General features: G+C 43.0%; 1 protein-coding gene across 7 annotated transcripts in view; it reads right to left on the bottom strand.

Moving 5' to 3' along the window:
• Window positions 1-24047, bottom strand: part of PPP6R1 (protein phosphatase 6 regulatory subunit 1) — a 1096922-nt gene that overhangs the window by 733650 nt on the left and 339225 nt on the right. For all 7 annotated transcript variants that reach the window (XM_085616386.1, XM_085616383.1, XM_085616382.1 and 4 more), the window contains exon 11: window positions 684-748. In XM_085616386.1, the coding sequence (XP_085472512.1) occupies window positions 684-748 (65 nt within the window). The remainder of the gene's footprint in view (window positions 1-683; window positions 749-24047) is intronic.

Genomic DNA, 24047 nt, shown 5'->3' with positions numbered 1-24047 from the left:
CTCTATGCTCTTTGGAGTTTCTGGATGGTGCTGCCCGTCACTTTTACTGTTCTTTCTTCTGTCTTTATATAGTAAACAAATTGAGTAACTGACACTCAAGGGACATGATGCGAAACTGGTGGTATGAGGAATGGCAGTTTTTGCTTTCTGCAAGCTGCAGCCTATCTTGCTACAATTTCTATTGTTAACTTTGACATTTTAGAAAAGATTTATGCAAGATAACCCTTATCAATTTATTTTACAGTAGTAGCTTTTTACCTTTAATGTGAACTTTATTAAAACAAAAACTTAAAACAAAAACTTAAAACAAAAACTTAAACCAAATATAGCCAATATGACCTTTAGAGTGGGTACTAAAGCAGGATACCAAACACATGAAAGTGTTCTGGGATCCGCACAAGATGAGAACTAATCCGTGATTATGGCCATCAATAAAGATTCCTTTAAGGAAAAAATATTCAATTCCCAAGAATAACCAGAATAACTAACAAAAGTTGTTTTATATTCCTCTAAATCTCATTCAGTTGATGATTATATATTGGTCATCACGAATTGTTACAGGCCACGTTGCGCTCACATACACATGGATCCCTATCACACATGACAGTTGTATTTATCACAATATTCTTGATGTCATGGACAGAGTTCATTACTTGTGATCAAACCAAGATAGTCATACGTACTGCGATTTATCATTCTGATCCCATGCCAACATGATTCTCTGAACCAAGTTACACGTCTGCAGCAACTAGAAAAGAAATGAAAAGAATGTCATACAGCAGTAACTAAATAAAGGTAAAGAACATCCACGAACAGTGGTTAAACAGTTATAACAAGGGTAAGATATAGCATACAACCTCAAAACCAAACTTGAATAGAGGGTAAATTCCAAAATGATGAATAGGAGGACAAGCTGCCTAGTCTTCTGAAACTCCACTTAGTTTATTAGTCTTAATGTTAAGAAATTCTTAACTAGTACATCATATTTAGGCATATAGCTAAGCTGTGGAGTTGGTGATACTCATTTTCAGTACAGACATTAGTGCCGCAGGGAAACAACAACAAATCTGTAGGTGGTGTGGATGAGTTAAGAATTTACTCTTGTGCAGAAGGACGAATGGAACAACAAATGTGAAGAGACAATACATGCTACTTCCCTTTCACATATCTGCTTCAAATACACACTGGAACAGACTTGCTGGTAAACTGTTACCAGCACGGAGGTCAAGGTGTTACGAAATACAAAGTAGTCTTCACATGCAGTGTGAAAAAACCTCATAATACCATTTCTTCAATTTCATCTTGTAAAAGTGGAATCTAATTTACAACAGTTGGACATGCTCATCTTACCCTTAACCTTTAAACGTTCTCTACTGGTTTAACAACTTACATACTAAAACCAACAAATGTCAACCCCTGGACGGGCTGGTCCCCACAGGAGTGGGGTGACACTACAGGGTGGGCATACGCCTCTCAGATGCACCCATTGTAATGTATATTTCATATTAGGGGGAAAACTCGACCTTCTCAGATTACAGATGATTATTTTGAGGTTGGAAAGCATTGTCTGGGTGTTCTGGTTACATAGATAGGCAGTTACCGATGCAAAGCCAGTTGGAGGGTGGGGGAAACAATCTCGGCAAATGTATTCAATGTTCATTGTATGATTCAACGTGGAGTTACCTACTTCGGTGCGGCAGTGTACTACATATGTGAATGCTGTGACTTTTTGTATTATGGAAATGGAAAACAAAGTTAAAAAAAAAATATTAAAAAAAAAAAAACAACAAATGTAATTCAAAACTAAATGACTCTGCTCTTTAAGGATGTGAACCATCCAGTTCGCATAACATCCAGTACAACAGCAGTCAGTTTTTATAAAGCTTAAGAAAATGTTAGTAGGTCAAATATTTCATAGAAAGAGAGACTGGCCAAAGTTCGGAAATCAAACGTTTGAAAAGCCAGTTAATAGAAAGCAAACTATTTGAAAATAGAGTGGAGTTTGAAAAAAAAGTTTCAAAATTTGCATTCAAACATTAAAGTTCACTTTAGGTGGTGAAATGGTAATTGTTAGGATGAAGTATGGTGTTATGAAGAGTGATATGATGAATGATGAGCTTAATGGTACAGAGGGTCTGAGAACGTAATAGCATGGGGTATTTAATGGAGGTAAATTGTGGTTGGGGTACGATTAGAGTACCTTTTCAGGACATGCAATTGGGGGAAAATGTAGAAATTTCTTTAGAACAAATAAATTAAACATTTCAAAATGAATTTATTGCTTTCAACCCATTTCCCAATTACACAGACAAGGTAATTCACAACTACCTTTTCAAAACCCTTCGTATCCAAAAGTAGGGTTCTGCAACTTTTTGTTTTTAATTTGCAACATAGATTCTAATAAAGTATAACACCCTCTCTAGCAAACAAAAGTGACTGAGCAGATCAGGTCTGAATAGACAACTTTAGTTTGGCAAATTCGTTTTTTGACTTTTTGGGAGATCCTGAATTGGCAAACTAAACTGGTAAGTAAGTGAACAAGCTAATTAACAAGAATATCGGAGATAATCTTTGGCAAAGAAGGACAAATTAGTTAGCCCACCATTACTCAGTAATAAAAAATGCAGAGATTCACTTAAGCAAGAAGCTTTAATTTCATAACCTATCCTTGCTGATGCCATAACCACTGGTAAATCTCGTATTAAATCTAATTAGATCAATGGCTTAAAACAGTAGGTAATCAAAACGTCTGGAAGAACAGTCAATTGACTAGATGTGAGCTGACATATCGGTCGGAAAACCTAGTGCAGACTAAATATCTTTTATTACAGGTATAATGAAGGAGAGAGGCTCGTTGGGGTTATTTTTTGGTCCCATCATTAGTAAAAGTGAGCTTTCAAGGGAAACTGCTGCATGACTGACTTGGATATATAGAGAAAACAAAATTAACACTTCGTCTAGGGGGAAGGTAAGTGAATAGGCATCTTTCAGTAAGCACCAAGTACATAGCCTCTTGTTTAAAAGTCGTTCTTTCGTTAATAGTCTTGAAACAACCTTCAAGACAGACGCACTCTCGGGAAGTAGGTTCAACCTGTTTATACTGATAGGCCTTCGAAACCTAGCTCAAAGACGTTAAAATGTGATGAAAGATGCTACAACTTAATACAGAGAGAATGCAATAGCGGACTATCAAACTGAGGAATCTCCAAGAAGTGAACAAAGCTGAGCTACTGTAACTGACTTAAGATCAGTACTAGTCTGGCACTGGTGGTCTTAAACTTCTAAACTGCTATAAGAATTCAGGGAAGGGGCAGAAAAGCAAGGCTACATTTATCTGGGTAATAAATGGAAAGAGTATCCCTAATCGAGTTTATATGTGCAGCTCCTTTCTGAAAAGTTTGCTTATTTTACACTTATCGCTCCCTGTAATAAGTCTGCTTCCAAATAGGTTAGGCCTTCAAAGAAAACATTTCTAATAAGTGCATTTAGATTGCATTCGGCATTACAACAGAACCTGCCTAGGAGATTTGCTGTTACATGCTTTTCCTCTATTTGATGAGTTGCAGATAAAGTGGTTTAGGGCTCAATTTCACTAGTTCTAGGGTTACCTGGTCAGAGGTTTCCATCTTGCCTGTCCTTATTTCTCAATGTTGTGCACCTTTATTACAATGTTTTAATGACCCATTTTCTTCCCTGTTGCCTTGAGGTGTACTACAGTAGCGAGGGTGGACAGCGCAGAGTTAATGTTCATGGCTATATTTTCTGAGAAAGACAAAAGAATGGCCAGAAATCCTATGTACATTTCTGAACCCTACAATAAGGCATCTGAAAACAAATCTAAATAAGCTATTCCGCTTCGTTCGTGGGGCGCTTGCACTGTTGAACTGCCGCTGATCCAGGAGGTGTTGAGTTCGTGGGTGTGCACCTGAGCTGCTGCTACTGCGGGGGAAGGTCGTTGCACAGGACTCCAGTGCCCAGGAGTCCGTGCGTGTCACCAGCTGTGTTACGGCCCGCCCACCCGCCCACTACCACTTTAAAACTCCTCGCAGAACCCGCTGGCGCGGATCCCGCTTCGTCCGTGGGGGCGCTTGCACTGTTGAACTGCCGCTGATCCAGGAGGTGTTGAGTTCGTGGGTGTGCACCTGAGGTGCTGCGGGGGAAGGTCGTTGCACGGGACTCCAGTGCCCAGGAGTCCGTGCGTGTCACCAGCTGTGTTGCGGCCCACCCACCCGCCTATTGGTTTACGCCCCCTTATTAAATCGTTGTCAATCGCTGCGCGGGACGATCCGGACGAAGCCCGGACAAAGGGCGGACAGTCTGTGACAGGAGGGGGCAGGAGGTGGCAGGAGGGGGCAGGAGGAGGCTGGGCTGGGCCAAGGACTGTCCGTGTTGATTCAAGGCATTCGATACTAAGGTTTCCTTTATAAGTTTGTATCACCTCCCATTGTGTTGATAACAACTGTGACAGTCAGTGGAAAGCCAATAGCAAAAGAGGTGAAGTGGGATTGGGTTATACGCTACTGTTTGGTCTTCTGTCATTCTCTAAGGTGTTTTGATTGTGTTCACAATGTCTAAATTGAAAAATGCCCCAGCGACAGCCACCTTGGACAATTATTTGGTCAAGATGGTGGATAAAATTAACAAAGAACGACGAAAGTCCCTGGGGCGGGCAGGGTCCCATGACGTAACCACCTCCTCACATAGTCCATCTACTCCCCTGTCTATCCCCCAACAGGATGTTAGTATCAATCTTAATCACTTGAATAGTTCTATCTCGGCGGAGCTTTTAGACCAAGTTCGCTCCGATAGTTTAACACCTGGGGTCCTTATAGATACTGAACCTAGTCAGGCTGCCCTTTTAGATCCACCGATACAATGCCTGACGGCCCCGAGATTTCAGAGAGTTTTGCGTTCATGTTGGAATAATATTAAGAACGTTCCATTAAAACGGGGGGGAGGGTAGTCGATCAAATAAGAGAGCGGATGCCCCACTAACCAGTGCTGTCCGTGACCATAAATTGATACCGGACAGTACCCCGGTCACTATAGATCGTAAACATTTTGACCTGTTAATTAGTACTATTGACGCTAAGCTCGACTTGATCGTCAAACCCTTATTGATCAAGCTTGACACGGTTACTGCCGAAGTAGCCAGACTGGGAGGTTTGTTGGAATCATAAATTAACATCAGCATAGGCCCCCAAGACATGGTTAATGATCTTGGAGGCAGTAATGTAACCTCTAAGATCCCTAGTGAGGTTACTCTAACAGCCATGTCCAATACCCCCAAGCCTTCCACCGGGGACCGCAGTGAGAAGGTATCTATTGTATCTAATCCCACGCAGACAATAGGTCGAACTCCTTCATCTAATCCACGCAATTTAGCCTCTGGGACTCAGGTGGGCCATAGCACAGGGAAAGCCAAAAGTCACACCATCCCACAGCTTGATTTACCACCAGACTGTGCACCTTTTGTGGCAGTCCTAACGAACGTCCCTCCAGCTAGAGGGTATGGACACAATAACACATATGGAGAATCTCATGCCTCATTGAAGAATAAGACCGTGGATTGGCTTCATCGGGAGTGTGGCTTCCCAGTAGCCTTAGCAGATGAGATTCTAAGCACGAGAAGAACAAATTGGATAGGTAACTCACGCAAGAATTGTGAGGGCGATTGCATTATTGTTAATTTTAGAAATCCACAACTCGCCTCCACTGTTTTGCTAAGAGCTACTTCACTCCCCCATCGAGATCAAGGGATTTCTCTTCGTCCCTTAGGTTATTTTTATAGGCACTTATATAACCAGCCTAATGTTGACCGTACCAGGGTGGGAGACAGAGATCTGAACCTGCATACTGGCTTTAATGTTGTTACGTCTAATAGATTGCAGGCTCTGAGGGGACTTGACTCCAACGATTGACTGGAATCTGTCGTGACGAAATCAGGGGATGCAGTTGTTTCATTAGGAGGTGGGGGGGAGGTGATGTTATACTGGAGGATCCAGTCACTGTGGGACCAAGTGGTAACTGTATTTCCACAGCCAATACCAATAATGATAATGGATGCTGTGAAGATGGGAGGTTGATCTCTGATGGCCGGGGTGGGGTTTTTTCCCCCTAAGAACGTACCTCAATGTCATAACAGTCTAACATCCTTGACCAACACGACCACTAAAAGTTTTAAACCCCGGACATGTCCAATCGCAAGTTGGAACGTTGCGGGTCTCTTATCTAAGGATGCCTGCCTGGGTTGGCTGGAGTTTATCAACGCTTTTAACATAATCTGTTTTCAAGAGACATGGTGTAAGGACCCGATCAATTACAATGGTTTTGCTTCGTATCAATTACCAGCTGTGGCATCCCCTTCGGGCAGGGCAAAGGGTGGGCTCCTGGTTTTGATCTCTGTGAAAGCTCCTATTATTGTCAAAAAACATGTATTGGTTGGGGTCCACTCCCAGATTTTATGGCTTTATCAGGAGCAAGGTAGAAATATTCTTTTAATCAATTTTTATAACAATATATTTGACAGCACTAGGCACCAGGTAGTGTTTGCTCTTGAGACCGCTTTGGCTGATATTATAATGGAGTTTGATATTGATTTTAATTTCATTTGGGTGGGGGATTTTAACACTGCTGTGTGTTCCCTTTCCACACAAAGGGTTTGTGGATTTAATAACCGTTTTGGGGATGCTGATCTTCATTTCCCCCATAACATCTATGGGGATTCATTGAATAAAATCCTGACCACTTATGACCTGGATATTTTGGTTAATGCGAAGAATGCTTCAGGAGAAATTGTCCCCACATTCACGGGAAGGAATGCAAACACTGTAATAGATTTTATTTGCATATCCTCTAGTCTTAGCCCGTGGTGTATGACCCCCAGTGGTCGTGGATAATTTGCTTAGTGACCACAATTGCATCACTATTGAGGCCATTCTTTGGAAGGAGAAGCACGGTTCTAAAATTTGTACTATTGCTAAAATTGAGCCGTACCGACCGAACGGAACCAGAATTAGATGGAAAGGGGATAAATCGGATACTATGACAAATTCCATCGTCAAAAGCTATCTAACTGAGATCACTACCATTTTAGAGAGTGAGGAGGTTACCGATGAAATTGTTTGTAATTTTATTAACATCAATCTCATCATAGATAATAAATTTACCAATATTGGCAAGGGCAAGATATCCCAACAAAAGGGTTGGTTTGACCATGCTAGTACTGTCGCCCTCAAGGGACTCAAAGTAGCATTGGCAGCCAAGCCAAGAGACAATAGTGTGGTTAGAGAGCTTAGAGCCACCTATCAGGCGGCAGTCAAACGTAGGAAGACCGAATTAAGGCAAGAGGCCTGGGACAAATTAGATCAGGCAGCCGCAACTTCGGATTCCTCTTTATTCTGGGCTACAGTTAATTGTCTGTTTTTGAAGGACGACAAGATGCCCGAACTGACGGCTAATGTCAGTGAGAATACTGGGTTACCCACTTCTCCGCTATCTTTGACTCAGATAGATCTAGAGGTGTGCATGAAGATGGGTGGCCTATCGTCCCTCTGGACATTTCCATCGTTGAGGTGCAGGCAAGTATTACCTCCAGCAGTGGTGGGAAGGCCCAGGGGCCCGATGGGGTGCCGATCGATTTATATAAATTAGTTCCGGAATTGTGGGGCCCGTTGTTAACCAACGTTTTCAACGCCGCTGTATGTAATGGTGTTCCACCTACGTGGGAGGAATCCATTATCATTCCTATATATAAGAAGGGAGACAGGGGGGATGCGAAGAATTATCGCCCAATCTCCCTCCTTGATTCGTCAGTGAAAATTATGAGCCGGGTGCTCTTGGTCAGGTTGGAAGAATGGGCTGATTCTAACAGCATTCTGGCCAATTGCCAATATGGCTTTAGGAAGGGACGTGGGACCATTGATCAATGTCTTAACCTCGAACTTTTAATCGGGAAATATACAAAGGCCAAGAAGGGCTCTCTCTATCTCTGCTTCGCAGATTTGAGCAGTGCTTTCGATATGGTGGACCATAGCATTTTATGGGCTAAACTGCTTGAAATGGGGGCCCCCGAAGGCATTGTCTATTTCCTGGCCCGACTTTATGCCAATCTAAGTTCTAGTGTTCGCTTTGGTCCGGGTGGGGAGCGCACCCCAAAGTTTAAGATTAGGCGGGGCATAAGACAAGGGTGCGCTCTTGCCCCCCTACTCTTTTTATCAACGAGGTTGATTCTGTATTAAAGACGGTTACGGCAGATGCCCCAAAAATCAATGATTTTAACGTCCCTGTATTACTTTACGCGGACGATGCCGTGATCTTGTCCAGGACCCCTATAGGCCTTCAACGCCTGATGGACAGATTCTCAATGTTCATCAAGGAGAGAAAGCTGTTGATCAACAAATCTAAAACCTACATCATGGAATGTGGCTTGGGGCGTAAAAAACCCCACTCCTATTTTATTGATGGCCATAAGGTGCAAACAGTGGACTCCTTTAACTATCTTGGCATCACCTTTACTAAGAACTGTAGCTGGACTGGTGAGATTACATATGTCCGGGCCAAGAAGGCGAAATGTGCCCACGGGGTGTTCAAGTTTGCTACCAAAATAGGGGACAAACGGATTAAAGACATGTTAAAAATATATCAAATGAGATGTCTTTTAATTGCCCTCTACGGTGCTGGGGTTTGTGGTCACGCCACGGCAGGGAGCCTTCAAGTGGAGAAAAATCTCTTTTTAAAGAGACTTTTGTGTCTGCCCAAATCTGCCTCCAATGATCTGGTGCACAGAGAGTTTGGGATTCAACATCTTTCAGACTCGATTACTTTAAGACCATTAATGTTGTGGCGTGCCATCTGGTCATAGGAAGAGACCTCCTTAAATAGAGCCATCATTAGTGACTGTTTTTCTACTGATGATCACATGAAGATTCCTTGGATCAAATTTGTTGTTAACAGTTTTTTAGAGATCTATGGCTTAGATATTAGAAAGGACAGTTATGCTGTTTCTAGCCTGTCCAAAGTTGAGATGAAGACCGCTTTCGCGAGCTACAAGTCAGAGAGGCGGGGGAGGGATAGTAGTCATCTTACTACATGTATGCTCTACGGAAGATATTGTGAGAATGTGGGTTATCAACCGTATCTGAGCTATGTCACCAGAGCCTCCCATCAGTTTGTTCTAACAAGATTAAGGTTTGGGATAGTGCACCATTTGGTGGCCTTCCCTTGTATTAAAAAACAACCGATTGGTCCAGGCCCATGCGAGAATACCTCAGTACAAAGCACTATGCACTTTCTATTGCTGTGTAAATTCTATGGTAACCTCCGTTCAGCCTTTTTAAAACCCATTTTTAAGAAGTATGGTACTTGAACTGTTCATGATTCTATGAAGTTGTTTTTTAACTCGTACCCTGATGTATCTTTTTTCGCTGCTACCTTCCTTCTTCAAGCTGTTAAAGCAAGGACCAGTATGATTTTTTTATTGTATTTTTAATCTTGTATTTTGTCCTGTATTTTAACAAAGTTCTTTTTATGATGTTGCTTTTGTAGCGAAAATGTATGTGCTTTTATGGACTTTGTGTTTAAGCTCCGAATAAAGCCTTATGAAATGAAAAATGAAGCTATTGTAAATTGAAAATCAGAATAAAATATTGCAATTATATTGGAGAGAAATAGAAAACAGCAAGCTAAAGTGTGCAATCTCTTTCCTGAATCTAATCAGTAACCAGAAAAATAATCATATTCAACTGGGAGAGATTTCACTGCAAGAATCTTTTATGGCAAAGAACCCTTTGAGAATTTCTGCATTACGCATGTAACTTAAGCAGGATAAATAATATCTTGTAGGAAAAACCTCAATCTAGTTTACTTAAAAAAAAGATTTTTTTAGAAAAGCAATTTAGATGCTTTTCCCTGTATTTGTATTTTACCTGATCCAAAATTACATTTGGACTTTTTAAAGATTCATTTTGGATATCATTCTATCTATTTGACTCCGGATTTAGGTCTACAGTTCCAGGAAAGAAAAGTCATTTGTCTGTACCCAATAAGTACCAAACGCATTATCTACCATATATTGATTTATTGTCATTTATTCATAGAGGTTCATAGAAAATGATTAAAACACATTTTTGTTTCCAAGTATTCCACTTTTAAAAGCTGCACAGCAATTTATCTTTCAGCGAACTTGTTTTGGACATTTTTTAGTTGGGTTAGCTTCTTTAAGTGTTATTAAGCAAAAACTCAAGTAATTGAGTGTTTTATGATATTTCTGATGCCCCTTCTAAGTACCATCAAATTATTTTTAAGTAATTTAATGCAGATGCCTTTATGTATTTCTATACTTTGGATTTTACACAGATGTCTAATACGGATTATAATATGTAACCTGTAAGCATCTGTTTGTGGCATGTAGTGCTGCAGATTCACATGCTTTGCATACTCTTTCCATTTAGTGTTGGGTACGGAGCTGTGCAATTTGTTCCTCTACGAAGAAGTCTTTCGAGTCACGAAACCGAATGACTCCTCTTGTCTGTGATATTGTTTATGGGCATCGACTCCTTTGTTAGATTGTTTTTCCACACAAGCGGGTGGGAAAGGAGTGTAAGGAATGAGTAAGAAAAGCAATGTCCATGCTAAATGTAAGTGTATCACATAAGTATGCAATGTAACTACAACAGCCAAAGTTGTCCGGAGAGGAGGAAGGGTGAATGTGAATCTACAGAACTACAAAACCACAAACAGATGCTTACAGGGTAAGTAACACAATACATTTGATGGCATGTGTGGCTGTAGATACACATGCTCTGCATAGACAGTAAGGCAGTCCCTCATAAGAAGCGGTGGCTTGCATGTGGGCGTTGCAGAAGTTATAAAAAGAGCACTGCTTGACCTGCATTGGCTGCTTGGTGACAAGATGAGGCTGTGGCTACATTCATTGGTTACCTAGCACCGAGCCCAAAACGGCTAAGGATGTGTAAAAACTGGACAAGTTAGAGAATGCTTCTTTACTAGTGGAATACCAACTGCAAAGGGTGGTACAGAAGGAGCTGAATCTGAAATAGATGCTAGGTGTTCAGAAGGATTTCAGCTCTCAATCGGATTTCCAGCGCAGGTTGACTTGGGGCACTGTTGTCGCTTGATAATAGGTGGGCGAGTACTTCAGTGGCACACAGTTCTGGTATTGTCGTGTGTTTTCTGAATGGCCCATTGTAGTTCTCTCTGTTTTAGCCTAATTGTGCATGTTGCAGGCCGCATTTCATTTGCACACGTTACTATATAAACATACTTGCTTTGTGCCACATTGTACTTTCACACAGAAACTATATAGGTTTTTGCGTTCTGTTCTTTTTCTAGGATTTAGTCTAAACACCCTAGACCAGGTCAAACAATGCCCCTTGTTATTCTGCCTGGTCTGGCACTGGCTCCTAGACATAACACGAGAACACAGCTGCTGTTTAGGAGCACATATGCCTTGTCATATAACGGAGTACAAGAGAGTAAAAAAAACACACATGGAGCGAGTGTTCTGACACAAGAGAATTGCGGCAGTTGAGAAGTAGAGCGTCCCTCTGTGTATGCTAAGGTTCGGGATCCGCTACTAATCCCAGAGATCTTTGATGTTTAATCATTTAGCTTCAGTAGGGTGGGGAGGTTCGGCTAATCCGTCTTATACAATGACAGGACTTTTTAGAGTATATGGTTCAATAGCCATGCTATCAGTATTTTTGATATCCATTTGTCTAATTGTGGCACAAATACTGCATTTTAGGATACGATAGTTTGAATAAATATCCTAAACTTCCTTTGTGTCTTTTGCTTATTTTGTTGTGGACGAGTGAGAGAGCAAAAGGGTGTGCTCGGTTACCACGATCCTGGATAGTGTCGAGAGTGTTATGTTCTGGGGTGCCAATTCACTTGTTTGTCAAGTAAGGTTTGGAGGGCAAGCAAGGCACTATAGCTAGTCATATTCTAGCTCATAGGTACTGAGGTGGTATGGTGGCTCGGTCCCTATCTGCCGATGTTCTGTGGTCCCAAGCATAGTTCTGTTCCAGAGTAGAATCCCTGCAACATTGCGCCACCAACGTTTTGGCCAGGTACTTATCTGCGGGAACCTAGAGTAGTGCGTGTGCTTGTCCACTGTACACTTACACCTATTCTCCGAGACATCTGTGGTGTTCAGCATTTGTCCTCCGCAGTTTTCAGGGATCACCTATATCTGTTGGTTTTTCAAGCTTGAATATAAAAAGGTTTCTATCCTGTTTGTGCTGTGCTTTGAATCCAAAATAAATTATGGCACAGCTTATTTCTATTGCTGTGAACTGCTGCCCAACGGTTACTCAGCATTTACTATGGCGTGAAGTTCCTAATGCGGGAGTGCCTGTGGTTTCGTTACAGAAGTGGGCGCACCATCTGCTTTGAATTTTATATTCCTGGGTCACGTTTGCGACTGTGGATGCAAATGATGATAATTTTCATGAATATCCAATGCCTCCAGCACTTACTGAAATTCCACTTACAGTCTGGGAACACCAGACTTGGTTTAATGGCGTCCTTCCCACTTGCCTGGCACTGTTCCAACTGGCCCCTTGATTATTTAAGGGGCAACATGGCCGGCACTTGCAGGTTATACCCCGTATCCAGATATTGGTAATATAAATTTAGTCAAACTCATGCTTTGTACAATATTCTTGGTGTTTTATATAGATGCCTTACACAATATATTTCACGTTCTTTACTAGCTGGCTCTTAGAATTGCCTTACAATGACCGGCCCAACAACCTGTGCGACCTGTTAGAAGTCCTGTGATTGTTCATTCAGTTATGGGCTAACAGCCCACGAATTGAGGAAATTCCATTTTGGAATGCCCAAAAACCACAAGACAAGCACAGAATTTTAACTATGTGCTTACTAAATGGACTAGTTCCCACTACAGCTGACTGTATTTTTGCCACAGGCTACACTCTTTATCATGCCACTCCCTTGATGGCCGTTCTTCCAAATGTCCTGAAACAAATAAAGAATGAACATGGGGCAGGTCCTGCCCTCGATTTGGGGATGATATTCGTTGGTAATGTCCTCGTCGTCTCCAAAGAGATTGTCTGTTAAGGGTGAAGCAGCATCTTTGGCTATACGCTAGCAACTTGCCGCGGTGGCGGCAGTCCGTGAACTGCCTGTAATTTTGGCTTATGCATACATGTCTTTAGGACATAACAATTTGGGAACCAGACCTTCCATACCACCACTTGGCAAGCATAGCTCTGAAAAGTATGCCAGACCAGCATGTGAGTTTTCTAAAAAATCATGGGATACATCTAAACTACAACAAAAAAGTAGACAACGTGGAGAAGCTCCACCCCTGGAGTCCTCTGAACGATACGATTTTCATGATTGCATAGACAGGTATCAGTCATTTGATGCACGTTCTCCTTGTTCCTTTCAGGAATCGTCTGATTAACAATAGGACAGAGGTGGGCGATCTGACTGGAGAGAGGAAGAGGACGAGCAACCAAAAAGGGAGATAACGCTCGTCTGACGAGAAGATCAAGAAGAAGGAGAGGCCTCCTCTATACAGACCTCTTTTTCAGAAAAAGAAGGTTGCTGCTTTAACTGCTAAATAGAGGGAGAGGTGTGGTGCGGTACAGCGGACAGAGCGGCTGACTCTGGAGAGAGGGACCTGTGGTGATGTGTGTTTACTCAGTCATTGACTTGGAATGTAGTGAGCTCATGGAGCAAGTGTTCTACATTCTGGTATTAAGGTTCTTGTGTGCGCCAGTTGCTCCAGAGCCCCTTCTTGTATGGATGTACTTCATGATTAAACTACAAGTTTCCAGTATTACAGCGTGACTCTTCTCTACAAGTTCGGCGACGACCGGGATTGTTGGTCATTCAAACGAGCAAGTAGGGGCCAGAGTATCAAGCAGCGAAATACTTCAGAGGATCAGAACCAGTGAAGTTTCGAAATGGGTATTTGGAACTTTTGTTGCCATTCATGACGAGCGAGGTGAGAGGCTTTGTTCAACCTTGGCTGTACTGTCCCGCTTTGTGAAGCAGCAACTCGGCATTTTGGAGCAGTGTGTGAAGTGTTTTTCAAAGAAGACTCGATCCGTTGCCATGGTGCGCGGCAAGACTGTTTATTTGATTTTGTGACAAGCGGTGGCGATATTTTGAAACGTGGGGCTGCGAACCTGTATCAGAACCAACCACAAAAAAAGTAATTGAGTGTTTTTTGAAGGTGTTTTCTAGAGATGGTTTCCCAGTAGAACTTCTATCCCAGTAGAACTTCTAACTGATAACGGTGTTCAATTTGTTTCATCTGAAATGTATTCCTTTTTAGAGAATTGTAAAATTAAACATTTAAGGACACCTCTTTATCACCCTCAGAGTAATGGGAAAGTTGAGCGTTTCAACAAGGTACTTGTGGAGTGCATTCAAGCTTCAATTAAGAGCAATATGGATGTGGTTCGATCTATCCATGAGCTGGTTTGGTCTCACCGTACTACTCCACACTCTGTTACTGGCAGGTCTCCTTTCGAACTCATGAGGGGTAGAGAAGCTGCTACTGAATTGTGTCCGTCTTGGATCCTTAAGGCATTACCCAAGTCTGGGAATGTTAGTAATTGGTGTGAATCTGCTGAATACAACTCTAATTGTTTCAATTTTAAGAAGTTAGAAAATAAAAAGGATTCTTCGAGGAAACCTTGCTGATTAGGAGTAAGGGATTGGGTCCGTGTCAGGAATCGCATCTTGGTTGGGAAAGGTTTTTCCAAGTTTAAGGATCCTATTCAAGTTTGTGAGGCGAGGAAGAATGCTGTGAAACTTTCTGATGGTAATTGGTGGGGTATCACCCGTGTAGCTTTAACTCCACGTAATGTTTCTGCACCAAAAGTGGTTGCAGACTTTTCAAGAGGCAATTCTATTCCACGTAGGAGTGATCGTATTCAACGAAGACCCACGAGATTTAATGATTTTGTTTCTCGTTAAAATTTAAAAAAAGAGGAAGGAATGATGGTTGGTGTATTCTTACTTGAATTGCTTTTAATTTGAATTCATTCTATTTCTCTTATGTATTCTTTTTGTTTTAAAACGTATGCTTTAATTGCTGTATATGCACTGTTATTTTGGATAGATATGTTTTTAGCAATGTGTAGGTATTATACTTTTATTGTGTTTTAATTTGCTTGTTGTCTCCATTTAAAAAAAGGGGGATGTGTGGTAATGTGTGTTTACTCAGTCATTGACTTTAAATGTAGTGAGCTCATGGAGCAAGTGTTCTACATTCTGGTATTAAGGTTCTTGTGTGCGGCAGTTGCTCCAGAGCCCCTTCTTGTATGGATGTACTTCATGATTAAACTACAAGTTTCCAGTATTACAGCGTGACTCTTCTCTACAGGACCCTTGGTTCGATTCCCGGCACCAGGGGTAGCACATCTCAGCATCATTTGACTCTGGGCACTAACTCACTTCATCTCCCCGACGGCCCCCAGCACCTAGAAACCCCTAATGGGTTATATGTTCATGCCTTATAAATAGGAATTCTTTATTAGAATATGCCACTGATAGTGAGAACCCTCCTCCTGAACAGGAGTTGGGGGGGTGACTCTACGATAGCGCAGCTTAAGTCACCATAGTATGCTGGAATCTCCACCGATTTCTGGTGGAGACAGCAACTGAAACATACCGCGTAGCCCCACTAGACAGACTATATCGCTTGGCTATTCAAATTGGAGGTTGGAGTTAAAGTCACTATTAAAGCAATATTCTGGGATAACTTACCTACTACTTACGATATTCTCTTGGTGGAGGCCGATTGGCCCCCACCTTTTATTTTTGCATGCCCACAGGGTGAGGATTTCATTCTTTCTTCTTTCTCACATCTTTTACCAGATGAAGTCAAACAGGCTCCGGCATCTGAATGAGCCCTTGATTTGGCCCCTGCTCTATATCGTAACCATACAGGTTGGGAGAAGGATTCTCCTTATCATCATGTCATTCGTATACTATCCACACTTCAGGTACAACCACAGTATTCTATTAAACTGGATGCAAAAGCACCAGTTAAAGAAATTCTTCCCCAGCTGGAGTACCAGAAAGTAATTGAATCCTGTGCATCTCCAATGAATAATCCTCTTTTTCCTATTCTGAAACAAGATAATTCATATTGCATTGTTTTAGATTATAGACATTTGAACACTCATATACGTACATTTGCAGTAAAAAATACCCCCAGTGTGGCGCTCATTAATAACGTCTGTAAAATTGTTTTAAACCACATTGGATATTTCCAAAGGTTTTTCAGTCATAATTTGGCTCCTGAGAGCAGTGACTGGTCCGCTTTTAGTGCATTATATTTCAAATGCGCTACGCCCCACTTTCTATGTGCTATTAAAACAGACTGAGTTTTTGTGGCATATATTGTGTTGATTCTTCAAGAAATTGACCCTGATGCTTTATCCTACGTAAATGATATCTACCCGACGGGCGATGAATTGAACCCACATCTGGCTAGAGTTGCTAGCATTACACAGTGATTTGAAAACCTTTGCTACAAGTTTCCCTTCAAACAATCAAATATCATTTTTCTAAGTGTCCTTTTTTTGGGGTATGAACTTACAAAATGAAGGAAGAGGTCTTGCCCTCACTTCTAGAGAAGTGTGCAGTATTACAGCCTCCAAGTAAGCTTAAAATTAGCAATCCCTGCTAGGATTTTTACATTTTGGCAGAACATACATACCCGATTATGCAGGGCATATTAAACCACTATATGTCTTGATACAGGCATATTTTTCGGCATCCTCTTGGAGGCCAGAATCAATCAATCAATCATGGTATTTGTAAAGCGCGCTACTAACCCATGAGGGTCGCAAGGCGCTGGAAAGTAGGGGTTGGGGGGGGGGGGGGGGGGGGGGTGAGGGGGGGGGAGGGGGTTGGCTACTGCTCGAAGAGCCAGGTCTTGAGGAGTCTTCTGAAGGTGAGTAGGTCTTCGGTCTGCCGCAGGTGTGTAGGTAGGGTGTTCCAGGTCTTGGCGACGAGGTAGGAGAAGGATCTGCCGCCGGAGGTTGTTCGTTGGATGCAGGGGACGGCGGCGAGTGAGAGGCTGGCGGAGCGGAGCTGGCGGGTGGGGGTGTGGAAGCTGAGTCTGCTGTTCAGGTAGGCTGGTCCGGTGTTGTGGAGTGCTTTGTGTGCATGGGTGAGGAGTTTGAAGGTGATCCTCTTGTCGACGGGGAGCCAGTGTAGGTTTGTCAGGTGGGGGTTGATGTGGCGGGGGACGTCGACGATCAGTCGGGCGGAGGCATTTTGGATACGCTGTAGTCGTCGTAGGTGTTTGGCTGGGATTCCGGCATGGAGTGCGTTGCCGTAGTCCAGCTTGATGCTGACGAGGGCCTGTGTCACCGTTCTTCTTGTTTCGGTCGGGATCCACTTGTAGATCCTGCGAAGCATGCGGAGGGTGTTGTAGCAGGAGGAGGAGATGGCGTTGACCTGTTTGGACATGGAGAGGGAGGAGTCGAGGATGAATGCTAGATTGCGTGCGTGGTCGGTGGGTGTCGGTGCTGTCCCGAGAGTGGTCGGCCACCAGGAGTCGTCCCAGGCCGAGTGGGTGGGTCCGAGGATGAGGACCTCTGTCTTGTCAGAGTTCAGTTTCAGCCGGCTGCTCCTCATCCAGTCGGCGATGGCCTTCATTCCATCGTGGATGTTGGTTTTGGAGGTGCGTGGGTCCTTGGTGAGGGAGAGGATGAGCTGAGTGTCGTCGGCGTAGGAGATGATGTTGAGGTTATGGTGGCGGGCCACTTGTGCGAGGGGGGCCATGTAGATGTTGAACAGCGTTGGGATGAGGGAGGAGCCCTGGGGGACGCCGCAGATGTCGGTGGCTTTGGATCGGAAGGGTGGGAGGTGGACGCTCTGGGATCTGCCGGAGAGGAAGGATGTGGTCCGGTCGAGGGCCTTCTCTTGGATACTGGCTTCTTGGAGGCGTGTTTTTAGAGTGCGATGGCAGACCGTGTCGAAGGCAGCCGAGAGGTACAGGAGGATGAGGGCTGATGTTTCGCCGTTGTCTAATTGGCGCCTGATGTCGTCTGTGGCGGCGATGAGGGCAGTCTCGGTGCTGTGGTTTCGCCTGAATCCGGATTGGGACGGGTCCAGTATGTTGTTGTCTTCGAGGTGGCGGGTCAGTTGCATGTTGACGATTTTCTCGATGACCTTCGCCGGGAACGGGAGCAGGGAGATGGGCCGGAAGTTCTTGAGGTCCTTGGGGTCCGCCTTGGGCTTGAGGAGGGCGTTGATTTCGGCGTGCTTCCAGCTTACCGGGAATGTCGCTGTTTCGAAGGAGATGTTGATGAACTTCCATAGTTGGGGGGCAATGGCTGCGTCTGCCTTGTTGAATATGTGGTGTGGGCAAGGGTCTGTCGGAGATCCTGAGTGGATGGAGAACACAGTGACACTCTTTAATCTTTACAATCTGACTTACTTGAAACACGCCACTTACATAAACGTTTAAATACGATTAATTCAGTCATCCATGTTTTACCGGGTGCAATTAGATTTACATATGTCCCCTTTAATGAAGGTGAAACCGTACCTATAGCCTATAAATCACATTTATATTCCCCAGCAGAAATTCGTTTTGCTTCTACTGAAAAAAGACTGACTGCTGTCCTTAAAGAATGACCACTTGTTCAAGGTAAATACATCATTTTTGTTTCTCTTGTGCCAGTCTTAGAAGTCATCACAAAACCTAGCGATACTAATGCAAAAGCACTCCATCCCCATTGGCTACAATGGGCTATGTCCTTAACAGCCGCAGACGTAGACTTCGCCTTTGACCTTTGCTTGCAAACGCAAGAATTTTTGCAATAGGAGCATATTTATCCTTTACCTTCTTTGGTTCTGCCTCTTGATCAATATAAATATGTTGTCTATGATGACTGTTCCGAACAACCTGCTTTAGGTTTTAAGTAGCAGTATTCTGCCGCTTGCGGCATCGTAATTTTTACTATGTTGGATGGAGTTTTTTACCCCAAAACAACACGCACATAGTCTCTAGGAGATTGCACTACGCAGTTGGCTGAACTGACAGCTTTGTTTCCTGCACTTGAAAATATAGATCCTGAATTTCTCACTTACTGTGTGTGATTCATATTATTGCATACACTCTTTCAATGATAATTAAAAATGTTGGCAACAAAATTAATTTCATAATTCCAAGTGTAGCACAACTAAGCACAAACTGCTTTGCGTTAAAGTGGCAGATCTTAAGGATAGGTTGCCACAAACTCATGTTATACATACATTGAGTCATCAACATGTGGCTCCGACCATAGGGAATAATCCGGCTGATGAAGTAGCCAAATCTGCAGTAGCCACACCTACAATTGCAACAGTAACCTGCTCTAAAACTAGTGTTGATGAATCTTGGCTGCCATGAGAGCTTTTAAGAATGACACCCCTTTACCGAAGGGCTTTCCTTCCAAGTATTCTTATTTAAATCATCCGAAAGTTCCTTTTGCAACTATTCCTGTAGTTGGTGATCGTGTGACTTCCAACAAAGACATGATCTAATTGTAGACGCACCCACGCGGGAGTAGCTGCCACTATTTTGCTCTTACAGCGACGTTATTGGTGGCAAGGTTTATACCAGCAAACTAGAAAGTATGTTCACTGTTGTGAGGTCGGTCAGCAAATCAAAAGTTCGACTGTGTCCCGCCCACCACAGAAACTGCTCTTCATTTCCAACAAGTCTTTCGGCTGCATTTACTTGGATCACTGGGGTCTACTGATTTCAGATATTATAGCTGCAGTTGATTCTTGCTCTAGACTCTTCTGGGTTAGGACACAGTGCCCAGCTGACAATCGAACTGTTATTAAAGACTGGCAGGCCTTCATCTGTACATATGCCTGTTGTGCATGCCATTCGGAACCAAGGTCTGACTTTCACTTCTAAAGCGTACCCGCGATTCGCCAAAGTCCATGGGTGTACAAGTGCATTATTCTTCACCATAGAGGCTTGAGGGCAACTCAGTTGTGGAAAGAATGATCCGTGACTTAAAGCAGTCCTTAAAGGCAAGAGTATTGGGTACAGGGCGTGGTTGGTTGATCCATCTCTATGGGGTTAATCGAGCATTAAATAACTTCCCCCAAGAGCTAGATCTCTGGGTAGGCGGACCCCGTACGGAGTCTTTTTCGCATCAAGATATATGTTCCAGACCTTGACAGTCCAGACACTGTGGCGGCTGCCACAACATTTGATGTAAATAACCTTTGCATTGTCTCACAGGATCTGAAAAAGTTCAGTGACTCAATCTTACGAGCACTTGCCTGACTCTCAATTTGTATTTTTCTTTCATGGTTAAAATGTACTTATCTGGTTGCACCTTGAACTTATGTCTGGAACTACTCTCCTTGGTTTTTCTGTTCATGTGGATTGGATTTGTGGCAGTCCTTGATTAACAAGAAGAAAACTATTACCTCCCAGAACGTTCTGCTAGAGCTGATCGATGGGTGGCCCCTCATTCTTCATCGCATAGATTGAAATGCGACTTGTCCCTCGATAACATTTCAGCCGCTCGGGACGGATGGGATTGTTTGGGGTAAGGTTCCTTTCAAGGTATTAAGTCCTACAAAGATCCTGCAGATACCATATGTGATCAAAGTTTCTATGGGTGATGTAGTAGTACCGGGGTTACATTCGGATGACTGGGATGTTGACACTATAAAGTTTAGGTTTTCTGAATTAGAGTATTATACTGTTTTTGAATGTCAGATCTAGATCTTAATACTCCTAATTACGTCGATATGTTTTGTTATCACTATGGACATCATTTACTGCACAGAGCAAGTGGACAGCATCCCCATTTCAATTATACACAATGGGAACATTGTCTAACACCCCTCACGGGACCTGCAAAAAGATAAGTTCACATATTTTGCAGGATAGGACACTTCAAACCCCACATCATATTATAAAATTAGTTCTCACCCCACTAAAAGAAAATATATGCTTACTCCAACTAAGCTCAGATATACGGCTTTGTTTGTTGACCAGTTAGCCCTGAAAGGCTATGATTGCTGGAAGGACACCATTTATTTGAAATCGATTTGGGGTAAGAAGTCATGGCAGGTCCAAGGCATAGAAGGATTATGCTCCTTACCCAGTAAGCATCTGTTCTTGGCATGAAGAGCTGTAGATTCACATGCTTTGCATACTCCTGCCATCTAGTGTTGGGTACGGATGTGTGCAAGTTGTTTTTCTTCATAGCAGTTTTTCTTCGTCACGATATAAAGTGACTCCTCCTTTCGGTGAAAGTGCGCATGGGCAACGACTCCATTGTTAGATTGTTTTCCCGGAAGAGGGTTAGAATGGAGTGAGTGAGTGTAGTATAGAGATGACCATGTGTATGCATTTTAACTAATGCAAGACTGCAACAACTACTGGTGCCCTGGGAGGTGGGAGGGCACATGTGAATCTACAGCTCTACATGCCAAGAACAGATGTTTAATGGGTAAGTAGCATATTCTTTGAGGCATGTGTGCTGTACACATACATGCTTTGCAGTTTTCTCCCAAAGCGGTGGCTAACCAGTAGATGTTGCAGCTGTTTGAAAAAGTGTTTTAGCACTACTTGCCCTACGTTGGCTTTGTTAGCCTGCTAACACATCCACACAGTAATGTTAGGTAAAAGTGTGTGATGTGGCCCATGTTGATGCCTTACAAATGTTAGCTATAGGGATGTTACCTAAAAAGGCCATAGCCGCTCCTATTTTTTATACATGTGCTTTAGGGGTTATAGATAGTCTGTTTAGCATTAGCGAAGCAGGTTTGAATGCATTTAACAATCCATCTTCCAATACCAGATTTAGAGATGGTATTGCCTTTGTGAGGCGTCGCAAATGCAACAAACAACTGTTTTGCTAAATTCTTTTGTTCTTTCAATGTAGTACAATATCGCTCTTCTGACATCAGGAGTATGAAGAGCTCTTTCTGCTACAGAATCAGGCTGAGGAAATAACACAGGCAACTCAACTGATTGATATGAATAGCAGAAACCACTTTGGGGAGGAATTTTGGGTTGGTGCTAAGAACTACTCTGTCTTTATGGAGTTGAAAGAAGGGTTATTCTAAGGTTAAAGCCTGTAGCTCACCAACTTCTCAATGAAGTGACTGCAATCAGGAAGGCCACTTTGTATGAAAGGACAGTTGTGTAAGGGCGCAAAAGGTGGACCCATGAGCCGTGTAAGCTCTATGTTTAGATTTTAAACTGGTGCTGGAGGCACTCTGGGTGGTATTACTCACTTAAGTCCCCCCCCCCCCCCCAGAACAGATGTTGTCTGTTCTGCAAGTACGTGGCCACAAGATGCAGTCGAATGAAAGTGTAGGCTAGACCAGCACGCTCTAAATACATAAGATAACAAATGATATTTTGCGTGGATGCATATAGTGGATACATATTGTTATTAGATCAATATATAACAAATCTTTTCCATTTAGCTGCATAGCATGCTCTGGTAGTAGGCTTTCTTGCTACTTTAAGAATGTTCATACATTCTGGAGACAAGTTAAAATATTTAAACTCTAGGTCTTCAGGAGCCAAATCGCTAGATTGAGCTCCTTGGGGTTTAGGTGTCTGACTTTTCAATGGTTCTGCGTGAGAAGGCTGGAATTGAGATGCAGCTTTTGATGTGGAACTACTGACAGTTCGAAGAGTGTCGTGAACCATGGATGACGGGCCCAAGTGGGAGCCACTAGAATCAATGTGAGGGATGTTTGCCTGAGCTTCAGAATCCAGAAATGGAAGGAGAGGGAGAGGCGGAAAAGCGTAGGCAAATATCTGTGACCAATCCATCCATAGCAAAAGACACACAATTGATGTACGGAATGCAGAACAAATCAAAACATTCACCCCCAGTCAAGAGATCTGGGTTAAATCCATCATTCTTTTGCTCACCATGCCACCCCAGTTTAGACCTGGCCATATGCAAATCAGTCTTGACCCTGTGCCTCATGGGAACAGTCCAGCCCGAACTGCCAATTGTTTTGCAATTCATCCATAGGTCATGGGTGTGGAAACCCGGAGGCGAAGTTAGGGCATTTTGAATTGCCAACTGTGACAAACAGATATATTTGAGGGAATCCCCATTGTTGAAAGTATGGAAGGAGAACCTGGGGATGAAGTTCCAACTCGCCTATTTATTGTCGCCTTCTGCTTAGGAGATCGGCATTCTGATTGTCCACTCCTGGGAAGTGATCTGCCAGAAGATGGACTTTGTGATGAATTGCTGAACGCCAAATTGTCTGCGAGAGGCATGACAGTTGCAGAGAATGTGTCCCCCTCCCTTGTTTTTGTACATAGCACACTGCTGTCGTGTTGTCAGTGCGGAAAGGACAACTTTTCCTATGAGGTGAGACTGAAAAGCTTTCAGTGCTAGATGTACAGCTAGAAGTTCTAGATAGTTGATATGGAGAGCTTTGTACTTGTTGTCGCATAGACCTTGAATTGTGACGTTGTGACGATGGGCAACCCAACCTGTAAGGGATTAGTTTGCTGTTAGCACGATCTGCTGAACAGGGTCGATGAAAAGCCTTTCTTTTGATAAGTCTGGTGTGTTCCACCACTGCAGAGAGCGATGGGTGCAACTGTCTACCAACACTAGATCTGTTAATTGACCCTGCGACTGATTCCACTGATGTGCCAAGCACTCCTGTAGAGGACGCATGTGCAACCTTGCATGGGACACAATCGCAATGCATGATAACATCCCTAGCAGTTGCATGAACATTCTGACTGCAAAGTATTGGTTGGTCTGAAACTGTAGTAGCAGAGTATGAATATTTCGAATTATGGGTGCATTGGGAGAAGCTAGAGCTGTTCAAGTGTTTAGAGTCACTCCCATTTAAGACTGCATTTGTGAAGGCTGAAAGTGAGACTTTTGAACATTGACCGTGAAACCCAATTGGCAGAGTAGGTCTAATGTAGTCTGATGTGGTATAAGCACTTTTGGTGTGTGCTGGCTTTGATAAGCCAGTCGTCCAGGAATGGGAAGACATGAATCTGTTGTCTT

The sequence above is a fragment of the Triturus cristatus genome, chromosome 7 (assembly GCF_964204655.1).
Source record: "Triturus cristatus chromosome 7, aTriCri1.1, whole genome shotgun sequence".
NCBI classification, from domain to species: Eukaryota; Metazoa; Chordata; class Amphibia; order Caudata; family Salamandridae; genus Triturus; species Triturus cristatus.
The sequence above is the reverse complement of the archived record's forward strand: the minus strand, read 5'-3'. Positions and strand labels throughout refer to the sequence as shown.